General features: G+C 51.3%; 1 protein-coding gene across 15 annotated transcripts in view; it reads left to right on the forward strand.

The window, feature by feature from the left end:
- ANK1 (ankyrin 1) overlaps positions 1 to 26,503 on the forward strand; it is a 622,216-nt gene that overhangs the window by 142,157 nt on the left and 453,556 nt on the right. For 9 of the 15 annotated variants that reach the window (XM_070598780.1, XM_070598770.1, XM_070598775.1 and 6 more), the window contains exons 11-33: positions 1,896 to 1,994; positions 2,413 to 2,511; positions 3,013 to 3,111; positions 4,263 to 4,460; positions 5,005 to 5,103; positions 5,547 to 5,645; positions 9,463 to 9,660; positions 12,116 to 12,214; positions 14,105 to 14,203; positions 14,448 to 14,546; positions 15,651 to 15,743; positions 16,216 to 16,288; positions 17,053 to 17,076; positions 17,932 to 18,028; positions 19,092 to 19,170; positions 21,284 to 21,381; positions 21,484 to 21,708; positions 22,754 to 22,908; positions 23,195 to 23,406; positions 23,964 to 24,168; positions 24,529 to 24,625; positions 24,899 to 25,127; positions 26,365 to 26,490. In XM_070598780.1, coding sequence (XP_070454881.1) covers positions 1,896 to 1,994; positions 2,413 to 2,511; positions 3,013 to 3,111; positions 4,263 to 4,460; positions 5,005 to 5,103; positions 5,547 to 5,645; positions 9,463 to 9,660; positions 12,116 to 12,214; positions 14,105 to 14,203; positions 14,448 to 14,546; positions 15,651 to 15,743; positions 16,216 to 16,288; positions 17,053 to 17,076; positions 17,932 to 18,028; positions 19,092 to 19,170; positions 21,284 to 21,381; positions 21,484 to 21,708; positions 22,754 to 22,908; positions 23,195 to 23,406; positions 23,964 to 24,168; positions 24,529 to 24,625; positions 24,899 to 25,127; positions 26,365 to 26,490 — 2,901 coding nt within the window. The remainder of the gene's footprint in view (positions 1 to 1,895; positions 1,995 to 2,412; positions 2,512 to 3,012; positions 3,112 to 4,262; positions 4,461 to 5,004; positions 5,104 to 5,546; positions 5,646 to 9,462; positions 9,661 to 12,115; positions 12,215 to 14,104; positions 14,204 to 14,447; positions 14,547 to 15,650; positions 15,744 to 16,215; positions 16,289 to 17,052; positions 17,077 to 17,931; positions 18,029 to 19,091; positions 19,171 to 21,283; positions 21,382 to 21,483; positions 21,709 to 22,753; positions 22,909 to 23,194; positions 23,407 to 23,963; positions 24,169 to 24,528; positions 24,626 to 24,898; positions 25,128 to 26,364; positions 26,491 to 26,503) is intronic. The other 6 variants (XM_070598772.1, XM_070598776.1, XM_070598778.1 and 3 more) reach the window with 1 other exon arrangement.

Here is a 26,503-nt window from a genome sequence, read left to right on the forward strand (position 1 = left end):
GGGTGGGTTTGGGCCCAGGAAACCTGACTCAAGAAGTAGTGTTCGTGGTAGGTACGTGGGTTGGTGTGCCACTCCATCAGAGCCAGGCCCAGAGCAGAGGGATGGTGACTTCTTAGAGACTGCCTGGCTTTTTTTTTTTTTAATTAATTATTTATTTATTTATTTTTATTGAGTTGATAGGTTACAATCTTGTGAAATTTCAGTTGTACATTAATGTTTGTCATTCGTGTTGTGCCCACCCCCCACCCCACCTTTCCCCTGGCATCCGCTAAACTGTTCTTAGTCCACATTTTTAAATTCCTCATATGAGTGGAGTCATACACAGATTATCCTTCTCTAGCTGGCTTATGTCACTTAACATAATTCCCTCAAGGTCCATCCATGTTATTGCAAATGGAATGATTTTGTTCTGTTTTGCAGCTGAGTAGTATTCCATTGTATATATGTACCACATCTTCTTTATCCATTCATCTGTTGCTGGGCACTTAGGTTGCTTCCATGTCTTGGCTATTGTAAATAATGCTGCAATGAACATTGGGGTACATAGGACTTTTGGGATTGCTGACTTCAAGCTGTTTGGATAAATACCCAGTAGTGGGATGGCTAGATCGTATGGTAGTTCTATTTTTAACTTTTTGAGGAATCTCCATACTGTATTCCATAGTGGCTGCACCAGTTTGCATTCCCACCAGCAGTGTATGAGGGTTCCTTTTTCTCCACAACCTCTCCAACATTTGTTACTATTAGTTTTAGATATTTCTGTCATTCTAATGGGTATAAGGTGATATCTTAGTGTAGTTTTGATTTGCATTTCCCTGATGATCAGACTGCCTGGCTTTTTGATCTGCTTTGGGGCGAGTGAAATGGCCTGAGCTTAGCATCCTTCCTCTGCCCAGGGGCTTACAGTTTTCCTGGTGCTCTTGCAGAGGTGAGTTCAGGCCCAAAGCAAATTTCCTGCTGGGAGTGTGGTTCCTCGCCCTCCTCTCCTGGGCCAGGGGCTCCCAGGGCAGCTTCAGGGGTCTAGTGGAGCCGGAGCTCTGCACAGAGCATGGCCACGATCACCATGTCCTTCCTGCCCATTCCCCTCAAGGAGGTGGAGAATGGAGAAGGCTAGACAGCCGCCAGGAACAGCAAGGATGGCTCATTCATTCACTCAGAAAGCTTTCACTGAGCACTCACCAGTGCCAGGCGCTATCGTGGGGTGGGCAGCATTTCTCAACGTCAGCACTGTTGATGTTTTGGGCTGATATTCTGTATCGTGAGGGCTGGCCTGTACACTGTAGGATGTTTAGCAGCATCTCTGGCCTCTACCCCTAGGCACTAATGGCATTCCTCCCTTATTGTGACAATCGAAAATGTTTCCAAACATTGCTCAATGTCACCGGGGTGGGGGGAGGGGATCTTGTCCATTTTGAGAACCGCCGCCCTAGGGGGATAAAGCGCAGACAAAAACCAGCAAACAAACAAGAAACCCTGCTTTTGTGGAACTGACATTCTAGTGCATCACTGAGGAGCAGAGCTGGTACACAGAAACCATCTTACTGAGAACGATCAGCAGTTTCTGGGAAGAGGGAACATGATTTGCTTCACAGAAGTGCTCTTTCCTGTAAATTTTCCCTTAAGGAAACTTTCAACAGCAGGCTCTGTTCGTGCATCCAAAATTATGATTAAATTTTTGAAAAAGGTTTACAGACAACACGTTCAGGGACATGCCTGGTACATAAAGTGGGAGCCAGCTGCCTCTTATGTGCTTTGCCGTAACTGACAGTGTGGTTTGCGGGAATTGCTGATAGGCTGGGGCAGAGGCTGCCTTTTCCCTGGTGAGGGGGTCTGGGTGTTCCTTGGGCTAGCGTGTAAACTCCTGCTTGTCTGTCTCCCTTCGTGTGGGGCTGCAGAATGGCTTTACCCCCTTACACATCGCCTGCAAGAAGAATCACATGCGTGTCATGGAGCTGCTGCTGAAGACAGGGGCCTCCATCGACGCTGTCACTGAGGTAGGAGAACTCTGCAGATGAGCGGCTGGGCTCTGCCACGGTCTTCCTTCAGTAGCCTTGAGAATGGTTCTTGGTAGCTATATGTGGCTGCAGGGGCGCATGTGCGTATGCGAGTCTAAACCGCTCAGAGGAATAAATAAGGGGTGACTAAGACGAGGGAACATATGTCAAGTCTCTGGGAGCTTTCCAAGATCAGATGCAATTTGTTAAGTTGTAAAAGTGGGTAGAATCACCCTGCAGTGGTTGCTTTTCCTTCAGCCATTTTCCTGGAAGCAAACTCATCTCATTTAACTCCCTTTTCTTGGAAACGCATTCTGGAGCATCTAGAGGCAAGAAAGCATTGGATACGTCTGGCCGCGTCTTCTTTGGAGGAGCGGGAAAGGCTCCTGTCTTCTCATTCCTTTCTTGTCTGTTCCAGTCTGGCCTGACACCTCTCCACGTGGCCTCCTTCATGGGGCACCTGCCCATCGTGAAGACCCTCCTGCAGCGGGGGGCGTCACCCAATGTCTCCAACGTGGTAAGCCCGTGGGGAGAGTGAGGGCTCTTTGCTCTGGACCAAGAGCTCAAAGGGCGGCTTTAACTAGGGATCTCAAGATCTCCTCTCTGGGGGAAGAGGTGGAGTTCTCAAAGTAGGCTGAGACTTGGGGAGAACATCCAGGTTTACGGATGCTTTCCCGATTAAGCTTGTCACACATCTATGAGTCTTGGACGTTTTATTTTGGACAATAATTTGGGAACTTCTGAAAGTGTTATCTGAGAATACATTTACATTTGTAAACATTCATTAACTCTGGGGTTGACTTTGAAGTGTACCTAGAAGACACGCACATGCACACGCACACACGCACACACACTCCAGGCCTCTGCAGGCTGAAGGCTGAAGGAGCTCCTGAGGTGGGTGACTCTACCTCTTGGACAAAACCCCCACACCACTCTGGGCTGGCACTTTGGAGCTCTGTGTGTGTCCTTTCGGAAACCCAGCTTGCATTAACACTTCGATGATTTTGTTATTTTACAGAAAGTGGAGACCCCGCTACACATGGCAGCCAGAGCAGGGCACGTGGAAGTGGCCAAATATTTGCTCCAGAACAAAGCCAAAGTCAATGCCAAGGCCAAGGTGAGTTTGGGAGGTGGGCAGGGAAGGGTCCTGGGACGTAAGCAATTCGAGTGTGATGAGAAGTCCATCTTGATTAGAGGCCTGGCTGCAGTGCTGGTGGCACAAAGGTCCCTGTCATTCCCATGTCGGTTCCACTAAAGGCTCAGATTGTGCTTTGCAGAGGTTCTGAGAAGGCCAGAGATATTTTTGTATCAGATATTTTGTGTGCATATTTGTATTTGTATGTTTCTTTAGGATAATGAAAGTCCAAGGAGCAGGGCTGGCCTGCAGTGTTGACCAGGCTGGAAGGGTTCCGTCACGGTCACAGTCAGGGTATAAGAAGAGAAGCAACCTTTCGAAGAAAGTGTTGCCAGTGAAAATCAGTCATGAATTTCTTGATCTAAAAATGGGTGATTCCCCCTTGTTGTAAAAGGCATTTTGGGGGGATTGAGTGAGCAAGGAGGAAGAGTAGCTGCCGAGTTTGCAATCGATGGGCGTTGGCCAAGATTAGACTCCTCCCTCCCAGGCCACGGGGCTCTGTTCAGAATTAGGACTGTGGTTTGTGTTTGGGCCACGTGGAGAAGGCCCCCGCTGGGCCCAGTAACACAGGGCGCTCACCCATTGACCGCCTTCAGTATCAGGCACGGACAGGAAGGGGCGGTGGGGATTAACAGTCATCTTTCCCGTCAGCAATTTACCTTCTCCCGTGACCCTGGCACAGAGAAATCCAAGCAGCCTGCAAACAGAAAGACAAACGTCCACTCAGACGTGACTTGAGAGACAGTAATAGCAACCACGATTTATTGGATGCCTATTGTGTGCCACACACAGTGCGTAACATCTTATATACGCTGTCTGCTTGATCCTAACCATAGCCCCATAAGGTAGACATTATTATTCCAATTTCACAGATGACAAGGCTGAGTCTTTGGGCAACTAAGTAAAAATAACAACTAATGTGAAGGGTTGTTGGAAGGATTAAATAAGAGAGGACATATTGGTTTCTGTAACTCAGAGACTTGATTTGAATCTCAGCTCTTCATCTTACTAGCTGTGTGACCCTGAGAAAGTCGTTTAACGTTTCTGGGCCTCACCTTCCTTCTTTGTAAAATGCAGAGTTGGATTAGGTAACCTTAGTATTTCCTGTTTTTTGTTTTCACTTCGGGTTTCAGGATGACCAGACCCCGCTTCACTGTGCAGCTCGCATTGGCCACACAAACATGGTGAAGCTCTTGCTAGAAAATAATGCCAACCCCAACCTGGCCACCACTGCCGGGCACACCCCCTTGCACACTGCAGCCCGAGAGGGCCATGTGGAAACAGCCCTGGCCCTTCTGGAAAAGGAAGCATCCCAGGCGAGCATGACCAAGGTACAGGCTTCCTCCTCCTGTTCTCCAGAAGGGACAGGCCAGTCACTGTGGGGTCCGGGGCATGGGCGGGGCACTCCCCTTGATGGTGCTGGGAGCAGCTGGGAAGGCAGCACCCACAGGCCTGGCCGCCATCTGGGAGCCTGTTGTATCGTCATCCTTCCCCAGAAAGGTGGTCAATTGTAATCTCTCCTCCACCCACCCAGCCTTCACCATGCAATAGCTATCTGCTCAGCACCTGCTCTCCACAAGTCAGGCAGGTTCTGGGATACAGGAGGGATGGAGACCCCTGCCTCAGCTAGCCAGCAGTCACGTAACAACACAAGATGGTTTTATGCTTCATCCCGAGAGGTGGGGGCAGCAGGCAGTGGAGGAAGCCTGCTGTTTCCTGAGGTCTTGACCTCGCAGAGGGATCAGAAATCTTGTGCCCTTGGTTTGCTTGGCGTCGCCATGCCACTTAAGTGCGATGCCTCCTTAGCCACAGGCCCTTTCTCCCGGGAGGACAGCTGTGGCTCCCATGGTTCTGACGGCCTGTGTTTCTCCTCAGAAAGGATTTACCCCTCTCCATGTGGCGGCAAAGTACGGGAAGGTTCAGGTAGCAAAGCTGCTGCTGGAATGGGCTGCTCATCCAAATGCTGCAGGAAAAGTGAGTTTGAACTCCCTTCCTCTGAGGTTAGAGAACAGAACAACAATAAACATTACCGCTTGTGAGTGGCCTTGTCTGCCTAAGCCTGTCTGTCCTGTTCGAGTGGGCAGCCACCCAGAGGGAATGGCCTTTGGGAATACAGGTCTTCCTGACACAGGCCTTCTCCTTTCAGAAAGACCTGGTGGCCAGGTCTTGTGGCCACCACAAGGTCAGTGGGTTTGCTGATTGCACTGCTCCCTTGGGGCCCTGGGAATGAGGAGGTGGCCCCAGGGCCAGCTGGTTCTGCTCCTTAGTGACTTCAGATCATGACAGGCTCTGGAACAATTTTAAACAGATTTTACCGTATAAAAGATACGGATCCCAAAATGGTGCTGCCTGTAGCCAAAGGGACCACTTGCAGGAGGTCAATTGCTGAAGGCCGTTCTCTGTCTCTCAACCCGCAGAACGGCTTGACGCCCCTACACGTGGCCGTCCATCACAACCACCTGGACATCGTCAAGCTGCTGCTTCCCCGGGGTGGCTCCCCGCACAGCCCCGCCTGGGTAAGGCCACCCGCAGGGCGCTCCGGCCGCGGCCAGGCTGTTGGAGTTTGTTTTTATTTTTACCTCAGAAATCTCGCCTCACTTTCAGGAGTGTTGCCTGCAGTATAACTGCTGCTATTTGGGGACCAGAGCGGGTGGGAAGGGGGTAAGAGCTGTAGCAACAGGTAACCTCCCAGACGTGGCATTCGCCTTGCACAACCAACGTGTTCCCCAAGCAGCGGCACGAGTGGCTGCCAAAGGCCCGCATGCCCACGACTCTCCGGGGGCCTTGCTCTCTGTCTGCTGCCGGTGGCGCAGAGGCCACATTTGAGAAATAGTCGAGGCTGCAGGGAAACGTGCCCAAACTCTGAAGCAAGGAACCTGTTCTGAATGTGACTAGTCACTCCCAAATCTCTCTCTGTCTGAGCTGGGACTTGCGGCGGCAGTGCCTTATAATGAGGCACGCCCACGTGCAGTCCTGGCCCTGTCACCTCTGGACTGTGCTGCTCCGAGGGCAAGGTCATTGGCCCCAGGAGAGCCCAAGGAAGGGAGCAGACAGGACTTGCTTATGTAAGACCAGAGGAGGGGAGGGTGTACAAGCGCAGGCATAAGGACAGACGTGAGCATCGTTTCTGGGGACAGGCTGCCCCCGGTGGGCCACAAGGATGTGCAGTGTTTGTCTGTGAGGGGAGGGGCACGGAGGGAGAGCAGGGCTCCGACACAAAGGACAAAGGCCGCAGCATCCTGCACTCCGAGCTCACTGGCTGATGGGGCAGCCAAGACTCAGAAGAAACAGGGTAATGTATGGGAGAGCACCCAGTGCTCAGCCTGCTGCAGGAGTCAGGGTGCTGCCCGCAGAGGGAGCCATCAGGGGGCGGTCGCTGTGTGGTTCTAGCTGACACCTGCTGTCTTCAGGGCGGTCGCTGCGTCAGCGAAAATCAGTGGCTGCACTTTGTCTTCCGTCCTCAGAATGGATGCTCATCTGAATTTTACAGCATCACTTTCCTGCAGACACAGCGTCTCCCAGACGCCCCGGTCTCCTTGGGCTCCTTTCTGTGCGGCTGTTGTAGCAGGCTCACGTCACTGTGTAGACGGAGCATGCGACCCTGTTAAGATGTGACTTACTCCTGCCTCTAAAAATAAAAAGCTGGACTCCCCTCCTTATATAAAAGAAATTGGTGCCAGGTTCATGGTATTTAAAGAGAGCTTCATCCAAACACAAACACTGTGCAGATGGGTTTTGTTTCCATGGCAAAAAATAGTTTCCCAAGTAGTCTGGCAATTTTGTAGAATTTCACATGCAAATCTCTGTGCACCCAAACCAAACGCTCCCCTTTGTCACTGTGATGCTAATGTTGTCTTAACTTTTAGGCAGATCTCTCTCCAACGTGCATTCCTTTGGATGAGCTCAGTTCCTTGGGAAAGAAAGGCCTTTTACTGGCACATATCCCTCTCTAACCTCTTTCTGACTCTCCTGCCTAGTTGCCTCCTGTCCTTGTCACCTACAGAAGGTCATTTGTTCCCTTTAATTCTGGTTTGGGGGTAGCTCAGTCTCCCTGTTCTGAGCCTCACAGTGGGTCTTGTATCTCGGTTTTAACCAGGGGTCACCTGGCAGCCTTGGGCCGCCTCCAGGGCAAGCTTGCCCTTTGCCAGGACAGGGCACTGATCTTGCCAGTGTGGACATTGGCAGCTGCCCAAGTGGCCGGGGAATCCTCATTATTCTCCCACGAATATACTTCAAATTGCCCAAGTTACTGTCCTCTGTACATTAAAAGAAGTTCTAATAATAGTGGCTGTCATGCAGTGAAGGCTGCCGTGGGCCGGTCACCAGCTAGGTACCCAGCTGCCTCATCCCGTCTCATCCTGAGCGGCGCTGGAAGGAGATATTCTCCAGCGTTCATCTGAGACAGAAAGCTGTCCGTTTGGGGATGACTCTGCGTCTCAGGCTCGTCCACCGAACCACACTTCCTTGCTCCCTTTTGACACAGGACAGAAGTTGTTGGGTTTAATCAATTTTATTATAATCAAAGTGCCAATCTTGTTATAGGAACACAACCTACAAAGAAGAATTTAATGTTTTCTCATAACATAATCAAATTAAGAAGGAGGAACACGCAAATGAATTATCTTACGTAATTATTCAAAGAGAATGATTTCTTAATTCAATTTAATTCTTTGCATAAATTACAACTTTTCATTTCCCCGTAAAATCCACTTTACAGATAGATTGTCCCCTGCCCCTAGTGCTATAAACCTGGGACTTCACTACATTGGTCAGCCCCTTTTTTTCTCTTCCTTTTCCTGATCGGTGAAGCTGGCAGAATCAGAAGTGTTGGTTTCCACAGTAAGATAGCGGCTGGCTGGGGAGATCCGGCTCTCTAAGATAGCCAGAAGAATCCCAGCCTTGGGATGGCTGGGTCGGCGAAACCAGGTGCCTTATGCTGCCTGCCCTGAGACTGGATGGCAAATGCTTAGAGCGTCCTGGGTCCTGCGTCCCCTCAGCCATGACAGCTGTGGGGCCTGGCTACTCAGAGTGTTGTCCCTGGACCAGCAGCATCAGCATTACCTAGAAGCTTCTTAGAAATGCAGGTTCTGGGGCCTCCTTAGACCTTCTGAGTCAGAATCCACGTTTTAACAAGATCCCAGGTGATTTTAGACACGCCCTGCTCCAGCTGAAAGAACCTGGGATCTGAAGTCAGAAGGCCAGGCTCGCGTTATCTGTTGTTCCACTTACTGTGTGACATTAAATAAGGCACTTAGCCTCTCAGAGAATTGGCTTCCTTGTCCACAAAGTGGGGTGATGCTCAAAATGCCTGTATGTGGTGTGGTGAAGCTCAAAAGGGAAAACATAGGAGAAAGTGGTTCTAATAGTGATGATCAAAGTAGGCCGCCCCGTCTGCAGTGGGACAAGGAGCCTGCTCCAGAATGTAAGCCATGCGCTGCTTCCTTCATTGAGACTCTTCCTACCGAAAAACAGGCAAAAGAAAAGCCAGCTGAATAAACGGAGCACAGTAACACGGTTGATTGACTTTTGGGCCCAGCTCCCTCATCTCGTCGTGGACTTAACACCCCTTGTGAAGCCCTGAACTGCAAACCACACAAAGGTTTATTCCTTTCAGATCTTAATTTTGGAAAGCATCTTCACATAGATGATCACATTTGATCTGTCCAACAACTACGAGAATAAGATAGATGTTATTATCCACTGTTAATGGCTTCAAAAATCCAGAAGGCAGTCAGGAGGTCATTGCGTATCTTGCCCCAGTGACACGTTAGTTAAAGTGGAACAAGGACTGGCTCCGTGTCACCAAGCCCCTTGCTGGGTACCTGTCCTCTTACACCCCCTGCCGAAAGCAGGCTGGTCCAGGGGCGCACTCGGCCAGTTTCACAGGGAGAGAGGAGGGCTCTCTTCCTTTTCTTTGTTGAGATATTTGGGGGTTGGTTCTTTATGCGGGAAGGAGGAAGTGGGCACTTTTCCTCTGCTGACTTACCTAGCCTTCTAGTTGTTCCATAGGCCACCTAATTGAACCCTAGCCTCTGTGGGTGACAGAGCACTTCTTGCACAGCTGTTTGTCAGAGCGGGATACCAAAAATAGATGATGAGAAAAGGACCCCGGCATTTGCTGGCCGTGGGGCCTCCCCAAGGCAAATGGACGTGGTTGGTTGGTTTGTTTACTTAAGTTGCCCTGCTGGGTGACACCAGTCCTGCCCAGTGGGTGTCTAGCAGGCGAAGAACCATGCCTAGCCCTCCCTCAGAGGATTTAAAAGTTAAGCATGTGCTCCTATTGTCAACTCAGCCTTCCTGTAACCAGGCTCTGGATGGCTTCTTCTGTTTCAGAATGGCTACACCCCTTTGCACATCGCTGCCAAGCAGAACCAGATGGAGGTGGCCCGCTGTCTCCTGCAGTACGGGGCGTCGGCGAATGCAGAGTCGGTGCAAGGTGTGACACCCCTGCACCTGGCTGCCCAAGAGGGTCATGCAGAGATGGTGGCTCTGCTCCTCTCTAGACAAGCCAATGGCAACCTGGGGAACAAGGTAAACATGGCGCTCTCGGATTTGCCCTGTAGTCTTATGAACGCTTTAGTGTCAGCTGACGAGATATTGTATCTGAATATTGAGTACCCACTGTATGCCTAGGTTCTGAATTAGGGGTGTGTGTGTGTGTGTGTGTGTGTTTAATCCTTACAACTGCCCTGTGTAGGTTTTACTGCATTTTTATAAATGAGTAAACAGATTCAGAAAGGTGGTTTATTCCCACGGTTGCATGACCTCGAGCCTCTCTGATGCCAAAGTCTTCACTGATTCTTTCTAAATAGATTGACTCAAGAATCTGAAGAAAGATCAATATTAAAATCCATGGTACGCTTTCCCAAATATAGGCCAATGTCTACATTCAGGACTGGATTAAGTCGTTTGGTACTAAATATTCTTTTTCTGTGGGGAAGATTTTTTTTTACAATGCCAACGTAGGCATTAAACTGGGAGTTCTCAGTCCAGGGACCCTTGGCTTACAAGTATGAAACCTTCGAAGACTGTGCACAACATTTTGGGAGGATGGGCATGTGAGCATTTCTCTGGGTGAAGTCTTCATAGTTTTCGTCAGCTTCTCAAAGGAATGCATGACCCAAGAAGGACTAAGAATCACTTCTTTTTTTTTTTTTTTTTTAAAGATTTTATTTTTTCTCCTTTCTCTCCCCAAAGCCCCCCGGTACATAGTTGTATATTTCGTTGTGGGTTCTTCTAGTTGTGGCATGTGGGACGCTGCCTCAGCGTGGTCTGATGAGCAGTGCCATGTCCGCGCCCAGGATTCGAACCAACGAAACACTGGGCCGCCTGCAGCGGAGCGCGCGAACTTAACCACTCGGCCACGGGGCCAGCCCCGAATCACTTCTTTTTTTTAAGTAACAGTTTTATTGAATATAATTCACATGCCATAAAATTCATTCTTTTGAACTGTACTAGTCAGTGGTTTTGGTATATTTGCAGAATTGGGCAACTATCACCACTATCTAATTCTAGAACATTTTCATCACCCCAAAAGGAAACCTCATACCCATTAGCAGCCACTTCCCCTTTCCCTCAAACCCCTCAGTCCCTGGCAACCACTAATCTACTTTCTGTCAGTACGAATTTGCCTCTTCTAGACATTTGGTATAAACGGAATCACTCAATATGAAGAGCCACTTCTTTAGATGATAAATGAATGCAATACAGTTTCAGGAGGGCAAGTGTTTTAAGGGTAACTTAAGGTTTCTTACAAACCTGTAGATCCATTGGCTCTTTTTGGACAGGTTTGGACAGGTGACCCCAGGAGGGAACTGTTCTGGTAGGACCATTATTTTGGATGGGATTCTCGTTTTTGTGCCATTTCAAGTGGGCTCTGTAAGGAGCCATGAGGATGATGGTGATTCTCTGTCCTGGAGACATCCTCACTCATGCACACACCACCCTCACAAGGCAGATCACTGCGTTATCCCAAGAATCCAGCAAGGTGCCCAGAAGCTTGTGACTGACCTGGGGACTGCTCAGTTGTGGCCTGTTCGTGCTTCGGCCAGGCCCACCCGTCTGTGTCTTCAGGAGATGGCCTTCCTGCTCAGGTTTTGGCTGGAGAGGGCTACTGTGGAGTCCCTGGAGAGGGGACTGGCCCTGCCCACTGCCTCTGACTGCAGAGGAATTGCCACTCTATTTGTCCCACACTTAGTAAAGCGTGTTGAGTAGGGTACAAGGGAGGGAAGTCTTTTCTGACATTGTTGTGTGGGTGCGCACATACCAATCAGGATCTCTGGTGCGTTCCTCTCCTCCTGAGGAAGCTGTGATGAGAACTCCAAGAATTTGGTGTTTTCCCTCCCAGCAGGATCCTCTATCCTTGTCACAGTGCAGCACTGGCTGCAATGTGCTAATCACATGCCATGGTTAAATGTCATGTTGAGCTTTTCAATGTATTTTCATCTGTGTTTTCTCAGATGATCCTTACTTTTCCCTTGAGATTGGTCAGTGATAATCCCTATTTTCTAGATAAGGAAACCAAGGCTCTGAAGTTCATCTTGAATCATGGAAGTAGGGAATGTTACAATTGGAAAGTACCATAAAGTTCATCCAGTTCAGAGGTCAGCAAACTATGCCCTGGGCCAAATCTGGCCTGCCACTTGTTTGTGTAAATAGAGTTTTATTGGAACACAGCCATGCCGTTTGTTTACATATTGGCCATAGCTGCTTTCTCACTATAACTGTCAGAGTTGGGTGGTTGTGAGAGAGACAGAGGCTGAAAATATTGACAGTCTGGCCCTTAGCAGAAAACGTTGCTGACCTCTGATTGAACCATCTCATTTTTTAGATAAAGATATGGAGACCCCGAGCTGGAAGACATCGCTGCCCACATCGCTGGTGGGTGGCTACAGAGCCAGGTTCCGCTCCCAAACCTCAGTGCTCTTTCATTGTGGCCTGGAATTCTTTGCTGGCTACAAGGTGATGAACAACTTTTTCTTTCCAGAGTGGACTCACTCCTCTCCATTTGGTAGCACAAGAAGGTCATGTTCCAGTGGCAGACATGCTGATCAAACGCGGTGTCAAAGTGGACGCCACCACCCGGGTAAGGCAGACAGCCGGAGCTTCCCACGTGGCCTTCCCCACACTTCCCGCTGTGTGCTCCCATAGCCCTGCCCAGTGCCGGCCTCCCTCCCTCTTCAGAGTTGGCTCATCCGCAGAGCTTTGAAATCCCGAGGACCCAGCGGCACGGTCTTCTGTGCCACTTCCTAGGTGGCACTGGAGTTTGAAGACACCAATCCCAATTATCTCACTTTCCAGTGGGGAATTTTGAAAAGTTTGCTAAACCTTTGAGGTCTATAGCAAGAAACTAAGAGGAATGTGTAATCTTGATTCTGAGACCTATCTAACATGAGCCGTGTTTCAAAATGTCAGACTTCCCTGAATTCACTCGAAAATTCAGCCCCTTTTATTCCAGCATGCAGTTAAATTTAGTTCAACTGTCTTTGAGCTGCGTCTTTGTGCAAGGAGCTCTGTGAGGTGGTTGAAGGTAACCGAGCCCATAGCTTGCACAGTGGGATATCCCTCGAGGTGTCTGCAGTCAGTGTGGAGGTGACTGTGAGAGGCTGGAAGGGATGGCACAGTGTGCTGTCTGGTGTGAGAGAGGCCCTAGTGAACCACTCGTAGCACAAAGGGAAGAAAGAGTGTCCCCATTGGGTGGAAGAAGGAAGCTGCATGGAAGAAGTAGCATTTTGTTCCTTTTTACCACAAGGCAACTATATGAAAAGGAAGGGACAAAGTGACACCCCCTCCAGCCCTGCTGCCTCCGGAGTCCCACAGGAACACCAGTCAACAATATGATGTTGAAATCTCCCTGAGAAAAATCTACAAACTGTATTTTATCCCCAACTTCCTGCAGCTTCAACAAGAATCTCCTTAAAACCCAAGAATCTTCTGGATCTTTGAGGCTTCTCTTGTGGGCCCAGTTTAGTCTTTTAGGATCCTGCCCTGAGGGAACCTATGCTGTAGGTTAGAACTTGGAGGTCCCAAAGCCATCCCATTACTTGAGGTCCAGCCTGCAGGGTCTGTGTCAAGATGGTCTCAGGAATCGGGCACCAGCTTCCCAGGGACATGTGGCACCGAAGAGCTCAGAGAGCCTTGGCTTGTCAGACTTTGGAGGGAGCAACAAAATATTCAGCAGAGCAGACTTCCTGAAAATTAGCTCCTTTGCAGCCAAAACTCAAACAAATAACTACCCAAAGCCCACTCATTTCAAGCAATGACCAGTTCCCATAAATTCCGTTATATTACACCTCAGGAACCTAGACAGCCTTTTTGGAGTTTTTATGATGAGATTTCACCTTCTAGTGGAAGTAAGTCTGCTCTTGTCTGGGCCTGCAGGGAGCTCCACGCCTCCATCTGTCCTCGTCTGACCCCGTTCCCAGCAGAGGGCGTGCTGGCTGTCCCCTCCTTCTTGGAATAACCTCTCTTGGCTTCTGTAACACAGGTCTCTCCTGGTTTTCCTCCTATCTCTTCGCTTCCCTTACCTTCAGTCTTCTTTTCTGACTTTCCCTCAGAGTATTGCCTCGGTAGATGGGCCCTACTGTTTGCTCTCTACACTTATCCTAGCTGACCTTACTCATCTCCAAGACTTTAAACTCTCCGTAGGAGTGTCCTCGCTTAGACCTCTTCACGGGGCTCAATGTCAGCTTTCCAACCACCTACTTGACATCTCCACTTGGATGTCTCTTGGACATCTCACACTTTACTTGTCTGACTCAGAGCCCTGTTCCTTCCCAGGCCAAGGGCATCAGGGCTGGCAATGGCTGTACAGCTTACACCTTATAGCAGCTGGCAACCTTCCAAAGGGCGTCCCCATCCATTCTCGCTTTTCATCAGCCCTTGTTGTAAGGATTTCATTAATGCACAGCTCGTAATGGCTCTTGGTATACCCAGAAGCCCTGCTGGTCACCCATTCTCATCTCTTTGTTTACAGATGGGTTACACTCCACTCCATGTGGCCAGTCATTATGGAAATATCAAGCTGGTGAAGTTTCTGCTACAGCACGAGGCAAACGTCAATGCCAAGACTAAGGTACAGGGATGCCTGAGACCTGATTCCTAAACTGACACTTCTCAGATGGCAAATTAGGATGCAGCCAGGGTTACTCTGGGCACACTTGGGGCTCTGCCACAGTTCTAAGCTTTGGCCCTGAAGGAAGAAATGGGGAAGAGGCCTTTTTTATGCTGCATGTAGAAGATGAACAGGCTCTGTAGGATGTGGGCAGTTCTTCCTCCGAGCTGGCTCATCCTGCCAAAATGTCTCCTTCGCTTTACAGCTAGGATACAGCCCACTGCACCAGGCGGCCCAGCAAGGACATACAGACATAGTGACACTGCTTCTCAAACATGGTGCTTCCCCAAACGAGGTCAGCTCGGTGAGTACCCAGCCATTTCCTAATTTTGGAGAGCTGCTCCAGGGAGCCGGCCTTGAACCACAGAGGCTCCATCTGTCCTTACTGCACGGCCGGGGCCCGAACTGGCTGCAGTGCCGTAAAGTGGCAGCTGCCTCGGGACTGCAGGCCACAGGCTCTTGTGACTAGTTTCTGTTTCTGGTGAACTGCAGGTTATCCTTTGAAGCACCATTTACCCTCCCCCGTTTATTGTTGTTTAAATATTGTTGAAACCCTTTCTAACATTTGCGAAGCTGCTTTCAGTATGGTACAAGTGAGCAAACCGCATGTCTCGGGGGGTTCGTGATGTTCACGACGTCTTTAGCAACGTCGGCACTCACTGTTCAGTGCAAACTGCCTCATCTGACCACCTGCAGGTTTCATTAGCTCATCTCCACGCCTGCCGCCAGCTTGGACAGTGTGTGGACCTTTGATTGTAGGTGTGGTTGCCGAAGCTAACCGGGGATGGAGCTGAATCTGTGTGGGGCCCACGGAACAACCTGGAACTAGAGAACTTAAAAGAAAAATAAAGCCTCATTATCAGTTTATTTTCACTTAACTCTTTCTCTTAAAATCAGAGTAGAAAATGTGCCCCTCCCCTTTTTCTGGTGATTCATGATTTCTGATTGGCCTGAAAAGAGTTAATTGAAGTATGTGGATTATTTTAACTATGTTCACGCTCAGTTACTGACACCCGAAGAACTGGCGTTGGGAGCAGTGAACAGCGAGCAACGTCGCCCTGTACTCTCATATTCCTACAATTGCATATGGTGCCTTCCTGACCCATCCCTTTCCAGTTGGTTCCCTCTTGGCAGTTCTTGTCCTGGCAAGATTCCTCCTGCTCTCATTTCAAGGCTCCCACACTCAGTGCTATAGAGTGAGAGCACCCCTGCCCTCTGCTCCCCGCCCCCGTCTGCAGGCGCTGTCACTGACTCACAAACAGGGGCCTTGTCCTGGGCTCCCAGCTGCAGTCTGTCTACTTAGGCCTTTCTGAGCAATTAGAATGTGAGCTTGGTCTATGCAAAAGGGGCGAGTTTCTCCCAGACTCCATTCCCGGGTCCGCTCTCACCCTCTCTCTATTTCTCCCAGAATGGAACCACACCTCTGGCAATAGCCACGCGCTTGGGCTACATTTCTGTAACAGACGTGCTCAAAGTTGTCACGGATGAACCCAGTGTGGTGGTATGTCTGCTTCATTTCCCACCTCAAACACACACAGCCTGATAAACAGGGCGCCCCTAGTGGTTACACCCAGAAGTGGAGTATGTTCTGGGCTGCTAGGATGCCCAGCAGGAAGCTGACCCCAAAAGAAGCGGGGGAGGGGTTCTCCTCCTTCAGGTGGAGTTGTACTGCCACCTAGTGACCGGAGGAATTAGGCCGTGACCAGACCTAAGGGGGCAGCAGCAAGATGGCGTTGGGGGTAGAGAGAGGCAGTGGGAAGCTGGCATGTCCTGTTTATCCCCCATGGTTCCTGCCAGACATCAGCTTCTGGGCAGGCAGAGAGCCTCTCAGCTTTGATTTGCTTCCTTTGGGACAAACCTCCTCTCCCACCTCCTTCCTGTCTCCATAGTGATGACCACGTAACTACTGGATCAGTGGGTGAAAGGTCCCACTGCTCTATTTGGGTTGAATTCTCTGCTTCTTCTCCTTTTAGTTAGTCAGTGACAAGCACCGGATGAGTGTCCCTGAGACAGTCGATGAGATCCTGGATGTCTCCGAAGATGAAGGTAAGGTCTGGGATTGACAGACCACTGGGGGAGTCGGGCTGCAGGGAATACCTGGGCTTGCGGCACTGCCTGGGCTCCCGCTGCTGCCAGTTGCCCTCCAGGGTCCTCACAGCACACCCGGGTTCCGAGGGTGTGTAGCAAAACTGAAGAGAACGGTTTTCTAAAGACGTTGTCTATTATCAAAACTACTCCTTTAATGTAATTTTAGCAGAAGGAAACCTCCATCTCAGAGATTAGAATATAAAATCCCATGAAGTGTTGTAAATATATGTGTGTTGGCATGTATTATTCGTGGAGTGTGATTCTACTCAGATCAACTCTCAGAGCTGTGAGGAACTTAATGAAATTCCATCTGGTGCTTTCCTGGGGCTTTGAACGAATAATAATCTGTTTATTTAAAATCTGGAAGAATTCCTTTTAATAAGCTGCTCTTCTGACATGATGGGTCAAAGTTTTCGGTATATCCATTATTGTGAAATTACTATAGTTTTAACTTCTATGAGCCACAGAGTGCTTGTGGCACTTTTCCTGCCCCAAATAAGCCCACTTCCTCACTTGAGTTTGAAGGGACCCCTTGTGATATAAGATGGCGGAGCTGGACCGGATTATCTCTCCAGCCACTTCAATCTCAGTAATTCAGTGGTTTTATAGCTTTGTCACCTAGACAATTAAAGCTCTCCTGTGTCCCCTTTGATAACATGCCTCTTGCTTTAACTGACCTCAGTCATGTCCTTCCTTAAACTTGACTCTTCTTTGCTTTCCAGGAACTGCTCATATAACTATAATGGGTATGAAACACTTTCTGTTCCCTGTGGTCCTTTCTCACGAGTGCATTTCACCCTAAGCAATCCAAGCTCTCACTAATCCATTCCTGCTTTCCGCCCTTCTCCGACGGCCAGCGCTCTCTAGCCGGGAGCTTGAGTAAAACAGGAACCGTACACGCATAAGACCCATGCCCTGGCGGGTAGCTCCTGCCTGTCCATCTCTGTGTGTGTGCCCGTGCCACTGTGTTTGTGAACATAACTGCATGAGCTGTTGTTACTCCATTCTGTCAGCTCCAGACCATGAAGCCAGGACACTGCTAAGTGACAGTAAATGACACTGCAAGGTCAAGGGCTCCAACTCCAGTCCAAGCAAGGAGAGAGGCAGACTGGGTTGCATACACAGTTTGAAACTCTTTATAGTGGGCTGAGGAAATAACAATGAGGTTTCTGCTGCCATGGTTTCAAAAAACCCTACAGCCCTTCAAAATGAATGGGTTCAGTTCCATTTTAGTTCATTCTTCTGTAGTGTGTGGTGTGGAAAAGAACAGAAAAGATCCTTTCTTTGGTGTCATTGCACACCCTGCAAGGGCTGTTTTGAAGAGGAACTAGTCAAGCTAAGAAAGTTCTTTCTGGTTGTATTTTTTTTCTTGTACAAAGCCTGATACAGACTAGGATGTTAGGAGCTGGCTGCCCTGCTCTAGATACCAGGGCTGGAGGAACAGGACTGGTCAAAAACATTGCTAACGAGCCACTTCAGGCGTCAGAGACGTTCCTCCACTCCTTGGGAGCCAGCATTGAGGGGAGGCGCAGGAAAAGCACTTTTTAAAAAGAAAGAGGAAATCTCCATCCTGTCACTCACTTACACTTGTGTGGTTTCAGGAGAAGAACTTGCTGGCTTCAAGGCTGAGAGGCAGGATTCCCGGGACATGGATGAAGAGAGAGAGCTGGTGGATTTTGTGCCGAAGCTGGACCAAGTGTAAGCACTGCTTCTACCATGGATGGCCCAGGTCCAAGCCTGGAGCTCAGAGTGGAAGGATTCCAGAGCAGGGAAAGTCATGAGAGGGCCAGGCCCCGGATGTGCCACTGGCAAGGGTAGAATGCTGGTCAGTTGGACTGTGGGTCCAGCACTGAGGATGTCAGCTCTGCACCTCACAGCATGCTGTCGGTGGTGTCTCCCCTCCTCTTCTGGGTCCCCAACCTTTTTCCTTCCCTGGTCACAGTGTCATGTTCACACCCCTCTCCCCCTCCTGCCCTCTCAGCGTCTCATCAGAAAAATCCACTGAGGGCAATTCACATTAGAAACTGTTGCCAAGCTAAGCTCAGACACTGACCACGTTCCTCTGTCGGCAAGGCACACATTTCTCATTCCTCCCTGTGACGCTGTGAGTTATTCACTGGGCGTACATGGCACACAGGGATATTTTGCGAATAAATCTGAAAGCGACTACTTTGTAGAAACACTGAGCCCTTGATGTTTTCTGAAAAGACAGATATGTGCCAGCTTAGCCCCATGGCTTATACAAAACAGGGCAGTAGGACAAGCAGGCAGTGAAACTACAAGGCTAATTAATCGATTAGTATTTACTAAACATCAGTTAAAAAGAAACACAAGACTCTGACCCTGACCATGAAGAACCTACAGATTTGTTTGGTGGAATCAAAACCCACACCAAGAGGTCATATAGCAATGCAGAAAAAGAGGTTAAGGCCAGAGCAAGGTTCCATCAGCAAGGGCTCCAGGCTGCAGAACCAGGGTGGGGAGTACAGGGAAGACTTCCTGGAGGAGGCAATCCTTCCGCTAGGTCATGAAGGACACTTGGGCTCCGGGGAAAGATCTTGAGGCGAGGGGAAGAGGCTGGTCAGTGTGTGGAGGCAGAGTTGTATTGCGTGTGTCAGTGGGGGGTTCAGGCTGCAGCCAGGAGGGTGGATTGGAGAGGTTATTAGGGGGTTACAGAGGTGTTTCACCTGGGCCTCCCGTGGAAGATAGGGGCTACTTAGAAGGATCATCCCTTTGACTTCCCAATGTGCTTGGCGCACAGGGTGGAATCTCCAGCCATCCCGAGGATTCCTTGTGTCACACCTGAGACAGTGCTAATCAAATCTGAAGAGCCGGAACAGGTAAGAAGCAGCATTTCTCTTACTTTCCCATTTGTAGAGAGCAAGTACCCCGGACGATGACTTGAGGTCATGTTTTGAGATGTTTTGAGATGACTTGCGGTACGGTAGGAACTAGTACTTGAAAAGCTCGCAGCATTTACCAAGCCCTTCAGATCTGCGATGGCACATGTTCTTTGTAGCCCCCTGTGCTGCTGGCATCCTTGTTATCCCAGATATTGATGACATGTGTCTCAGAGGCCAACAGAGTCGTGAGTGAGGCTGAGAAATGACTCCAGAAGTTCTGGCTCCAGAGCCCGTGTTCTCACGGCCACAACCCTGAGCACCTGCTCTCTGCACCCACAGGGGCAGAGGGTGGAGAGGGAGCCTGAGGCTGGCACCAGCTGCGGCTGTGCCTCCAATGAAGCTGCGGGCGAGTCACGGAGCTCTGTGCTCCTTTTCGTTAATATCTGTATAAAAGGGGACAGTTTCTGTCTCACCTTTCTCAAGGAATTCTTGGAAGCTTAAAATACCAATGCAGGTAGAAAGGGGATGTCAGAGAGCTGTTCCCAGTGTGGGCTTTAATCATGATACTTCCCTATTTTGTGGCTTCCCTGGATGTCACCTGAATTTGTCTAAAAAAGGGTGGGGTGGCTTAAAACCATTTAATTCCCCTGAGTTTAATTTTATGCCATTCAGCACTTTTTTCCAAGGCAAGGGGGTTTTCTAGGATAAAAAAGAAAGCAGCGTGGTGTTTGCGGGTTGGAAATGACTGCCCCTGAGGCCTGATAACTGAACCAGGCATGTCTGTTTTCCGGCTAAGGCTGGTCTCTTCCTCTGCCACTGAAGGGGTATATGTCTGAAAGCAGCAGCCGTGGCCCTGCACCCAGAAGTAGCATGCGGGGATAAGCCACCCAGGAAGCTGTCCACTCAGCCTGCCAGGCCGGGGTATATCACAGTGATGTGATGTTGCTGTCACTCACTGGGTGGCATTTGGGAGATACAGTCAAATATGGCCCTGGTACTGCTGTGGCACATTCTCTGGATGCTGCCAAAGACAACAGTGAGAAAGCAGCCGAGTAGACGTGTTCACTTAGGCGTCCCGTGGAAGATAGGGGCCACTTGGAAGTTCCGGCTCTTTGTGGTCGGTAGGCCTGCTTGACTAACCTATTCTCTTCGACTCCTTGCTTAAGTCATGAACTCAAGGCAGGAGGTATTTACTGGATTCGTACGATGCGCCTGTATAGAGTTTGGTATAGGAGGACCACGAGACCCTTACCCGCCTCCTAGGAGCTGGCAGTCCAGCTGGGAACGGTGGACTCGGATATGTGTAGCCAGTTAGCACAGAATGCAGGAAGGGTAAATATCGGACTACTCAACCGTGTGGTGTGAATTCCTCCAGATTAGAGTCAACGGGAAAGATTCATGGAGGAGGCGAGAAATGAGAAATAAATAGGATGGGACCAGCGGAGGAGAGGGATGGGCATCTGGACCAGTGGGGACTGGGGCCAGATTCAGCCCCTGCTGGCTTTCATGAGTCCTTGTGACATACAAGGCCTCGTGAGAGACAGCCCCATGTCCCCGCAGTTGCAATGTTACTGGGAGGCAGGGACTGTCCCGTTTGCAGATGAGGAAACAGGAAGCCCCCTGGGGGCGAGGGTCTGTTTTATTCCCCTCGTGTTCCTCAGATGCTCCAGGACAAGCAGCTTGCCCAGAGCTAACAGCTAGTAGGCCATGGTACAGGAGTCCACTGCCAACTCTAGGGAGAAAGCCAAGCTTCCTAGAGCAGAGGTTTCCTTTCCGGGCGGGCTGGAGAACAGGGTGGGTAGATCTGCCGTGTGCACAGTGCACGTGGGACTGCAGTGAGGACTTGCTCCATCAGTTCTGAAGCTCTATCCCAGGGACTTGAGCCAAGGAGAGGCCATGACGGTAGGGGGAGGAAGCCCATGGTTCCTTTTAGACTCCAGGAATGCCTTGTCCCAAGGGTCAGTGGTGAGAGTGCGGGAGCACTTCCTCCATTGGGCCACTCAGTTTCTGGCAACAAGACGCTCACCCTCAGCTGGCACGCCCTCAGCTGGCCCAACACCAGCACCTGTGGCCCCGGAGTGATGGGCCTGTTGGCCTCTCTCCTCCTCAGGCATCTAAGGAGTATGATGAAGATTCACTCATCCCTAGCAGCCCGGCCACAGAGACCTCAGATAACATCAGCCCGGTGGCCAGCCCTGTCCATACAGGGTGAGTGACCCCCACAACGGGGTGTGCAGATTGTGGGCCGCCGCTCTCCCCACCTCAGAGAGAGTGCACAGAGGCCCAACGTGGATCTGCCTGTGCCCCTAGGTTTCTGGTGAGCTTCATGGTGGACGCCCGGGGAGGCTCCATGAGGGGCAGTCGTCACAACGGCCTGAGGGTGGTGATCCCCCCTCGGACGTGTGCAGCGCCCACTCGCATCACCTGCCGCCTGGTCAAGCCCCAGAAGCTGAACACACCGCCCCCGCTGGCCGAGGAGGAGGGCCTGGCCAGCAGGATCATTGCGCTGGGGCCCACGGGAGCCCAGTTCTTGAGGTGAGAGGTCGCTCTTGCTGGGCGTGCATGTGCAACATGTGTCCCTGGCCTGGCCTGCCCTGCCCTGCTGGCCCGCCACAACCACCTCAGCAGCAGACACCCAGAGTCACGCAGCGACAGGGCAGAGTGGGAGGCCAGCCCCGGAGCCCATGCCATCTTATTGCTCTCCTGTCCTGACGGGGGAACAGAACCAGGAGCTTTCATTCCCCTTCCACGGCCTGTTCCTAGCTCCACGGAAGAGACCACAGCCAAGGCGGAGCTTAATGCTCTCAAATCTCGTGTGACACTAGAGAAGGAATGGAGAAGACCCTCAAGGGTTTAATTATTTCAGCTCTAAAACGATCTTATTAGAAGTCAGCCCTATAGCGTTGCCCTCAAGGATGAGATTCACAGGCCTCAGAGGCCCGTTCCTCCCCTTTCTGAAGCAGATGGGTCCGTGGTGCTCTGTTACCCTTCAGGCCCCACGGGCTGTAATGTTGGGACAGGCACCCTGCCTTCCTCTCCAGCCACGGCCTGCCCCGCTCTGAGCAGTCGCCGACCCTTTGTCAAGCAGCCTGCAGATGCTTTCAGGATGAGTTTCCCTTTAGCTGCAGTCCTCAGAGCCCATTCTGAAGGAAACGTCAGTATGGCCGATTGGTAGAGGAGCAAGCTGAGGCTCAGAGATGTTCGGTCCCCTGTCCAGGGATGCCAGGCGGGGTTCTCGGGATCAGGCCCAAGGGCAGGGTTATTTGGCTGAGCCTGGGCCCAGTGTGTGGCTGTAGCAGGAGAACCCCTGTGAAGTGAGACTGAGCCCTGTCCATGGTCACTCGGGGCCTGGTGGTGGTGAGGGACCTCGAGGCATCTCAGGAACATGAGGCAGGTCTGTTCGCTGTCAGGACCTACCCGCAGGTGGGGCCCCTGCTGTGGCTGCAAGACTCTTTCCCCTCCAGGCAGGGACCCACTGCCCCTGCCCCCTGCTCCTCTCTCTCCGTGCCCAGCCACCTGCCCACAAGGCACACACACCTGCATCCACACACCTTGCCCACCATTCGCTCTGTGCCCTCAGCCCTGTGATTGTGGAGATCCCCCACTTTGCCTCCCATGGCCGTGGGGACCGCGAGCTTGTGGTGCTTCGGAGTGAAAATGGCTCTGTGTGGAAGGAACACAAGGACCGCTACGGAGAGAGCTACCTGGATCAGATTCTCAATGGGATGGATGAAGGTAACCGGGCCCGCCTCCTTCTGGAAGATGAGATTTGAGGTTACACTTTAGGGGTGGGCTGTCAGGTCCGCCTGGAGTTTGGAAAGCCCTGAGAGGCTAGAGACAACCCCATCTTGTCCAGCTCTGAGTCCCTAGGGCATCAGAGTGGGTGTCTGTCCCAAGTGCCAGGGGCCTGGGGAGGGGGCATGCACTGGGAGCCAGGATAAGGAGGCTCTGGTGACACAGTGGTGGCTGAGCCTGTGCTCAGCATGACCAGGGCAGGCAGCACCGTGCCATGTGATTCCAGAGCTGGGGAGCCTGGAGGAGCTGGAGAAGAAGAGGGTGTGCCGAATCATCACCACCGACTTCCCCTTGTACTTCGTGATCATGTCGCGGCTCTGCCAGGACTATGACACCATTGGCCCCGAGGGCGGCTCTCTGAGGAGCAAGCTGGTCCCCACGGTGCAGGCGACATTCCCAGAAAATGCTGTCACCAAGAAAGTGAAGCTGGCTCTGCAGGTGACACAGCACGCCACTTGGACAGAGTTCGCGGAGGGTGGAAGGAGTTCAAGTCCCTAGGAAGATGACCCTCTTCCCCAGACATCCCCCCTACTTTTGTCCAGTGCCTGAAAATTCCAGTTAGAGATTTGACCTTAAAGCTCAAGAGGAAGTTGGGTGGGTGGGATAAGGCAGCCGCTCCCTGCTAAGCTGCAGAAAGGCCCAACCAGCTAACGTGTTAAATTGCACGGCCAGTACGCTCAGCATGAAGGAATTCCACATGGCTTCCTGGAAGGGCACCTGATGCTGAGCAAAGGTGGGACCACCCCGGGAATGAGGGGCAGCAGGGAAATGGGGAGAAAGGGCTCAGAAAGGAGAGCTAAGCAGTGACATCAGGCCAGAGGCAGACCCTGGGGTCAGCGAAACAGATCTGCATGGTCCATCGGTAGTAGTGGGACCTCCAGAGCAGCCTTTGCACTCTGCACAGATGGTCTGCTCTCTCCTTGGGGTCATTCTGCCTCCTGTCAATTAGCCCCCTGCTGCTCTGCGGCTGAGTGTCCCCCTCTGGCACTTTGCAGGCCCAGCCTGTACCCGATGACCTAGTCACCAAGCTCCTGGGCAACCAGGCCACGTTCAGCCCCATCGTCACAGTGGAGCCACGGCGCCGGAAGTTCCACCGCCCCATCGGGCTTCGGATCCCGCTGCCCCCTTCCTGGATGGACAACCCGCGGGACAGCGGGGAGGGGGACACCACCAGCCTGCGCCTGCTCTGCAGCGTCATTGGTGAGAGGTGCCCTCGAGTCTGTCCCATCTTCAGGGCAGTGGCAGCTCCTTCCTGCTACGCTGGGGAGACAGGAGAAGGTGAAGCCAGCAGTTACCTGGCATTTTTGTTGGCTTCCCTGGGGGTCAGCTCTTCAAAGGGAGGGAGGAGTGATGCGTCTGAGTCTAGTCTGGCTCTGTGGAAGAGCCCTCTGACCCCTAGAGGAGGGGTCCTGCAGGTTGCTGGGAGGAGAGCATAGGTGTGCTCAGGGCCGCATCCAGATGTGCTAGTCTCTGCCTTTGACGCTCAGCCTTTAGCATTTTGGTGAGTTCTGTGTCTGCGTTCTGGAGACATCCCCCAGCCCGTCTCTGTTCCTGTTGCAGGAGGAACAGAGCAAGCCCAGTGGGAAGATATAACAGGAACAACCAAGCTCGTGTATGCCAACGAGTGCGCCACCTTCACCACCAACGTCTCCGCCAGGTGAGATGCAGCCCAGACAGCCCAGGGGGCTTGTGGGCCCCACAGTGTGGGCCCAGTGCTGCCTCTGCAGGTAGCCATCCTCATGCCACCGCCCACCCATCCCAGGCATGAGCCTGAGGGTCCTCCACTGTGCCCTCCACATAGAAGCCTGCCCTGACCTCCGGGAGTGTTGCAGTGGCCATCGCGTGGCTTAGAGATAGCTCCTGTCTGGATGGAAAGGGAGCCTCCTTCGGGCATGTAGGAACATGCTTATAAGTAGTCTTCTCTTTTTAGGTTTTGGCTGTCGGACTGTCCTCGGACAGCTGAAGCTGTGAACTTCGCCACTCTGCTGTACAAGGAGCTTACGGCAGTGCCCTACATGGCCAAGTTTGTCATTTTTGCAAAGATGAATGACCCCCGAGAAGGGCGGCTGCGCTGCTACTGCATGACGGATGATAAAGTGGACAAGACCCTGGAGCAGCATGAGAACTTCGTCGAGGTGGCCCGGAGCAGGGACATAGAGGTACAGCGCCCGGTCCCCGTTACTGGGCACTCGTGGGCCTTCCTCCATGCTTACAATGAGACAAAGCTTCTGGAGCTAGGATGGGCCACCTAGGGGCTGTTTTCCCAGGACGCTGTGGCCCAGAGGAGTCAGGAAATCCCGCCTCTGTAGGGGCACGCAGGTGGTGCCTCTTTGATCCTTCTCTTGAGAAGCATCCCAGGGAAGCTTTGCTGCCGCTCGGGGCCCTGCTGTGTGCCTCAGGACAGGCAGCAGACAGTGGGCCCAGGGGTCAGTGATGATAAGAGCTGACATTGACTACAGGTCTGTGTACCAGGTACTACTCAAAGTGCTTGACGTGTATGATCTCTCTGGATTCTCATAACTGTGTGTGCTTTTATTATCTCCACTTTACAGATGAGGAAAGTGAGGCCAAGAGAGGTTAAGTAACCCGCCCCACGTCCCACCACTAAGTGAGCGGTAGGGAAAGGACTTGTCCAAGTAGTCTGACCCCAGAGCCCCCGCTTTTCCCTGCTAGTGGGGGTTTGGATAGTGCCCAGAGGAGGAAGCAGGGGAGACGGCTGCACTAATATGTGAGGAGTGAAGAGACAGGAACTAGAACTGAACCTGTCACTGATCCCAGGACACTCACTCGTGTCAAGATGTGTAATCAGCCAGGACCTTCCCAAAGGTCTGGCCGCGGAGTCTGTGCTGAGCTTTCTTGGGGGCTGAGGGCCTGGAAGAAAGAGCGCAGGCTGGAACTCTGGAGCCCTGCCCTAACTAGCCAACTCGGTTGTTCCGTTTGGGCCTCAATTTCCTCAACTGTCAATGGGTTCATGATAACTTCTCAGTTGAAAGCATCATAGGGATCCTTATATTATGAGTGAGATTAAAATATAACATAGTCCTTCTAGCATGTCTCATAAATGAGACATTTTTGGACAGGTGTAATGAGGTTTGTTTCAGAAGCCATGGTATGCTATCCTAGTGGAGTTCTAGAATACTCTGATAGCAATCCTGATCAACTACGCAGGGATATAGGAAGACTCTTGCTTATCACAAAATCCCTTGAAGTAAGGAAGCATGATCTTGGAAATAAAACCTTTCCCAAAACAAGTCATGGATTTCTCAGAGCACGTGCCCTGGGCCTCCTGCAGTAGAAAGGGTGTGTCGTGGGGAAGGAAAGACCCAAGCTGAGGGGCAGACAGGGCATCTGGGCATTTCTCCCTGACGAGCTGTATTTGCTTTTCCCTTCCTACAGGTTTTGGAAGGAATGCCCCTTTTTGCAGAACTCTCTGGGAATCTGGTGCCTGTCAAAAAAGCTGCCCAGCAGCGGAGTTTCCACTTCCAGTCTTTCCGGGAGAACCGTTTGGCCATACCTGTGAAGGTGCTGCATCCTC

The sequence above is a fragment of the Equus przewalskii genome, chromosome 28 (genome assembly GCF_037783145.1).
Source record: "Equus przewalskii isolate Varuska chromosome 28, EquPr2, whole genome shotgun sequence".
NCBI lineage: Eukaryota > Metazoa > Chordata > Mammalia > Perissodactyla > Equidae > Equus > Equus przewalskii.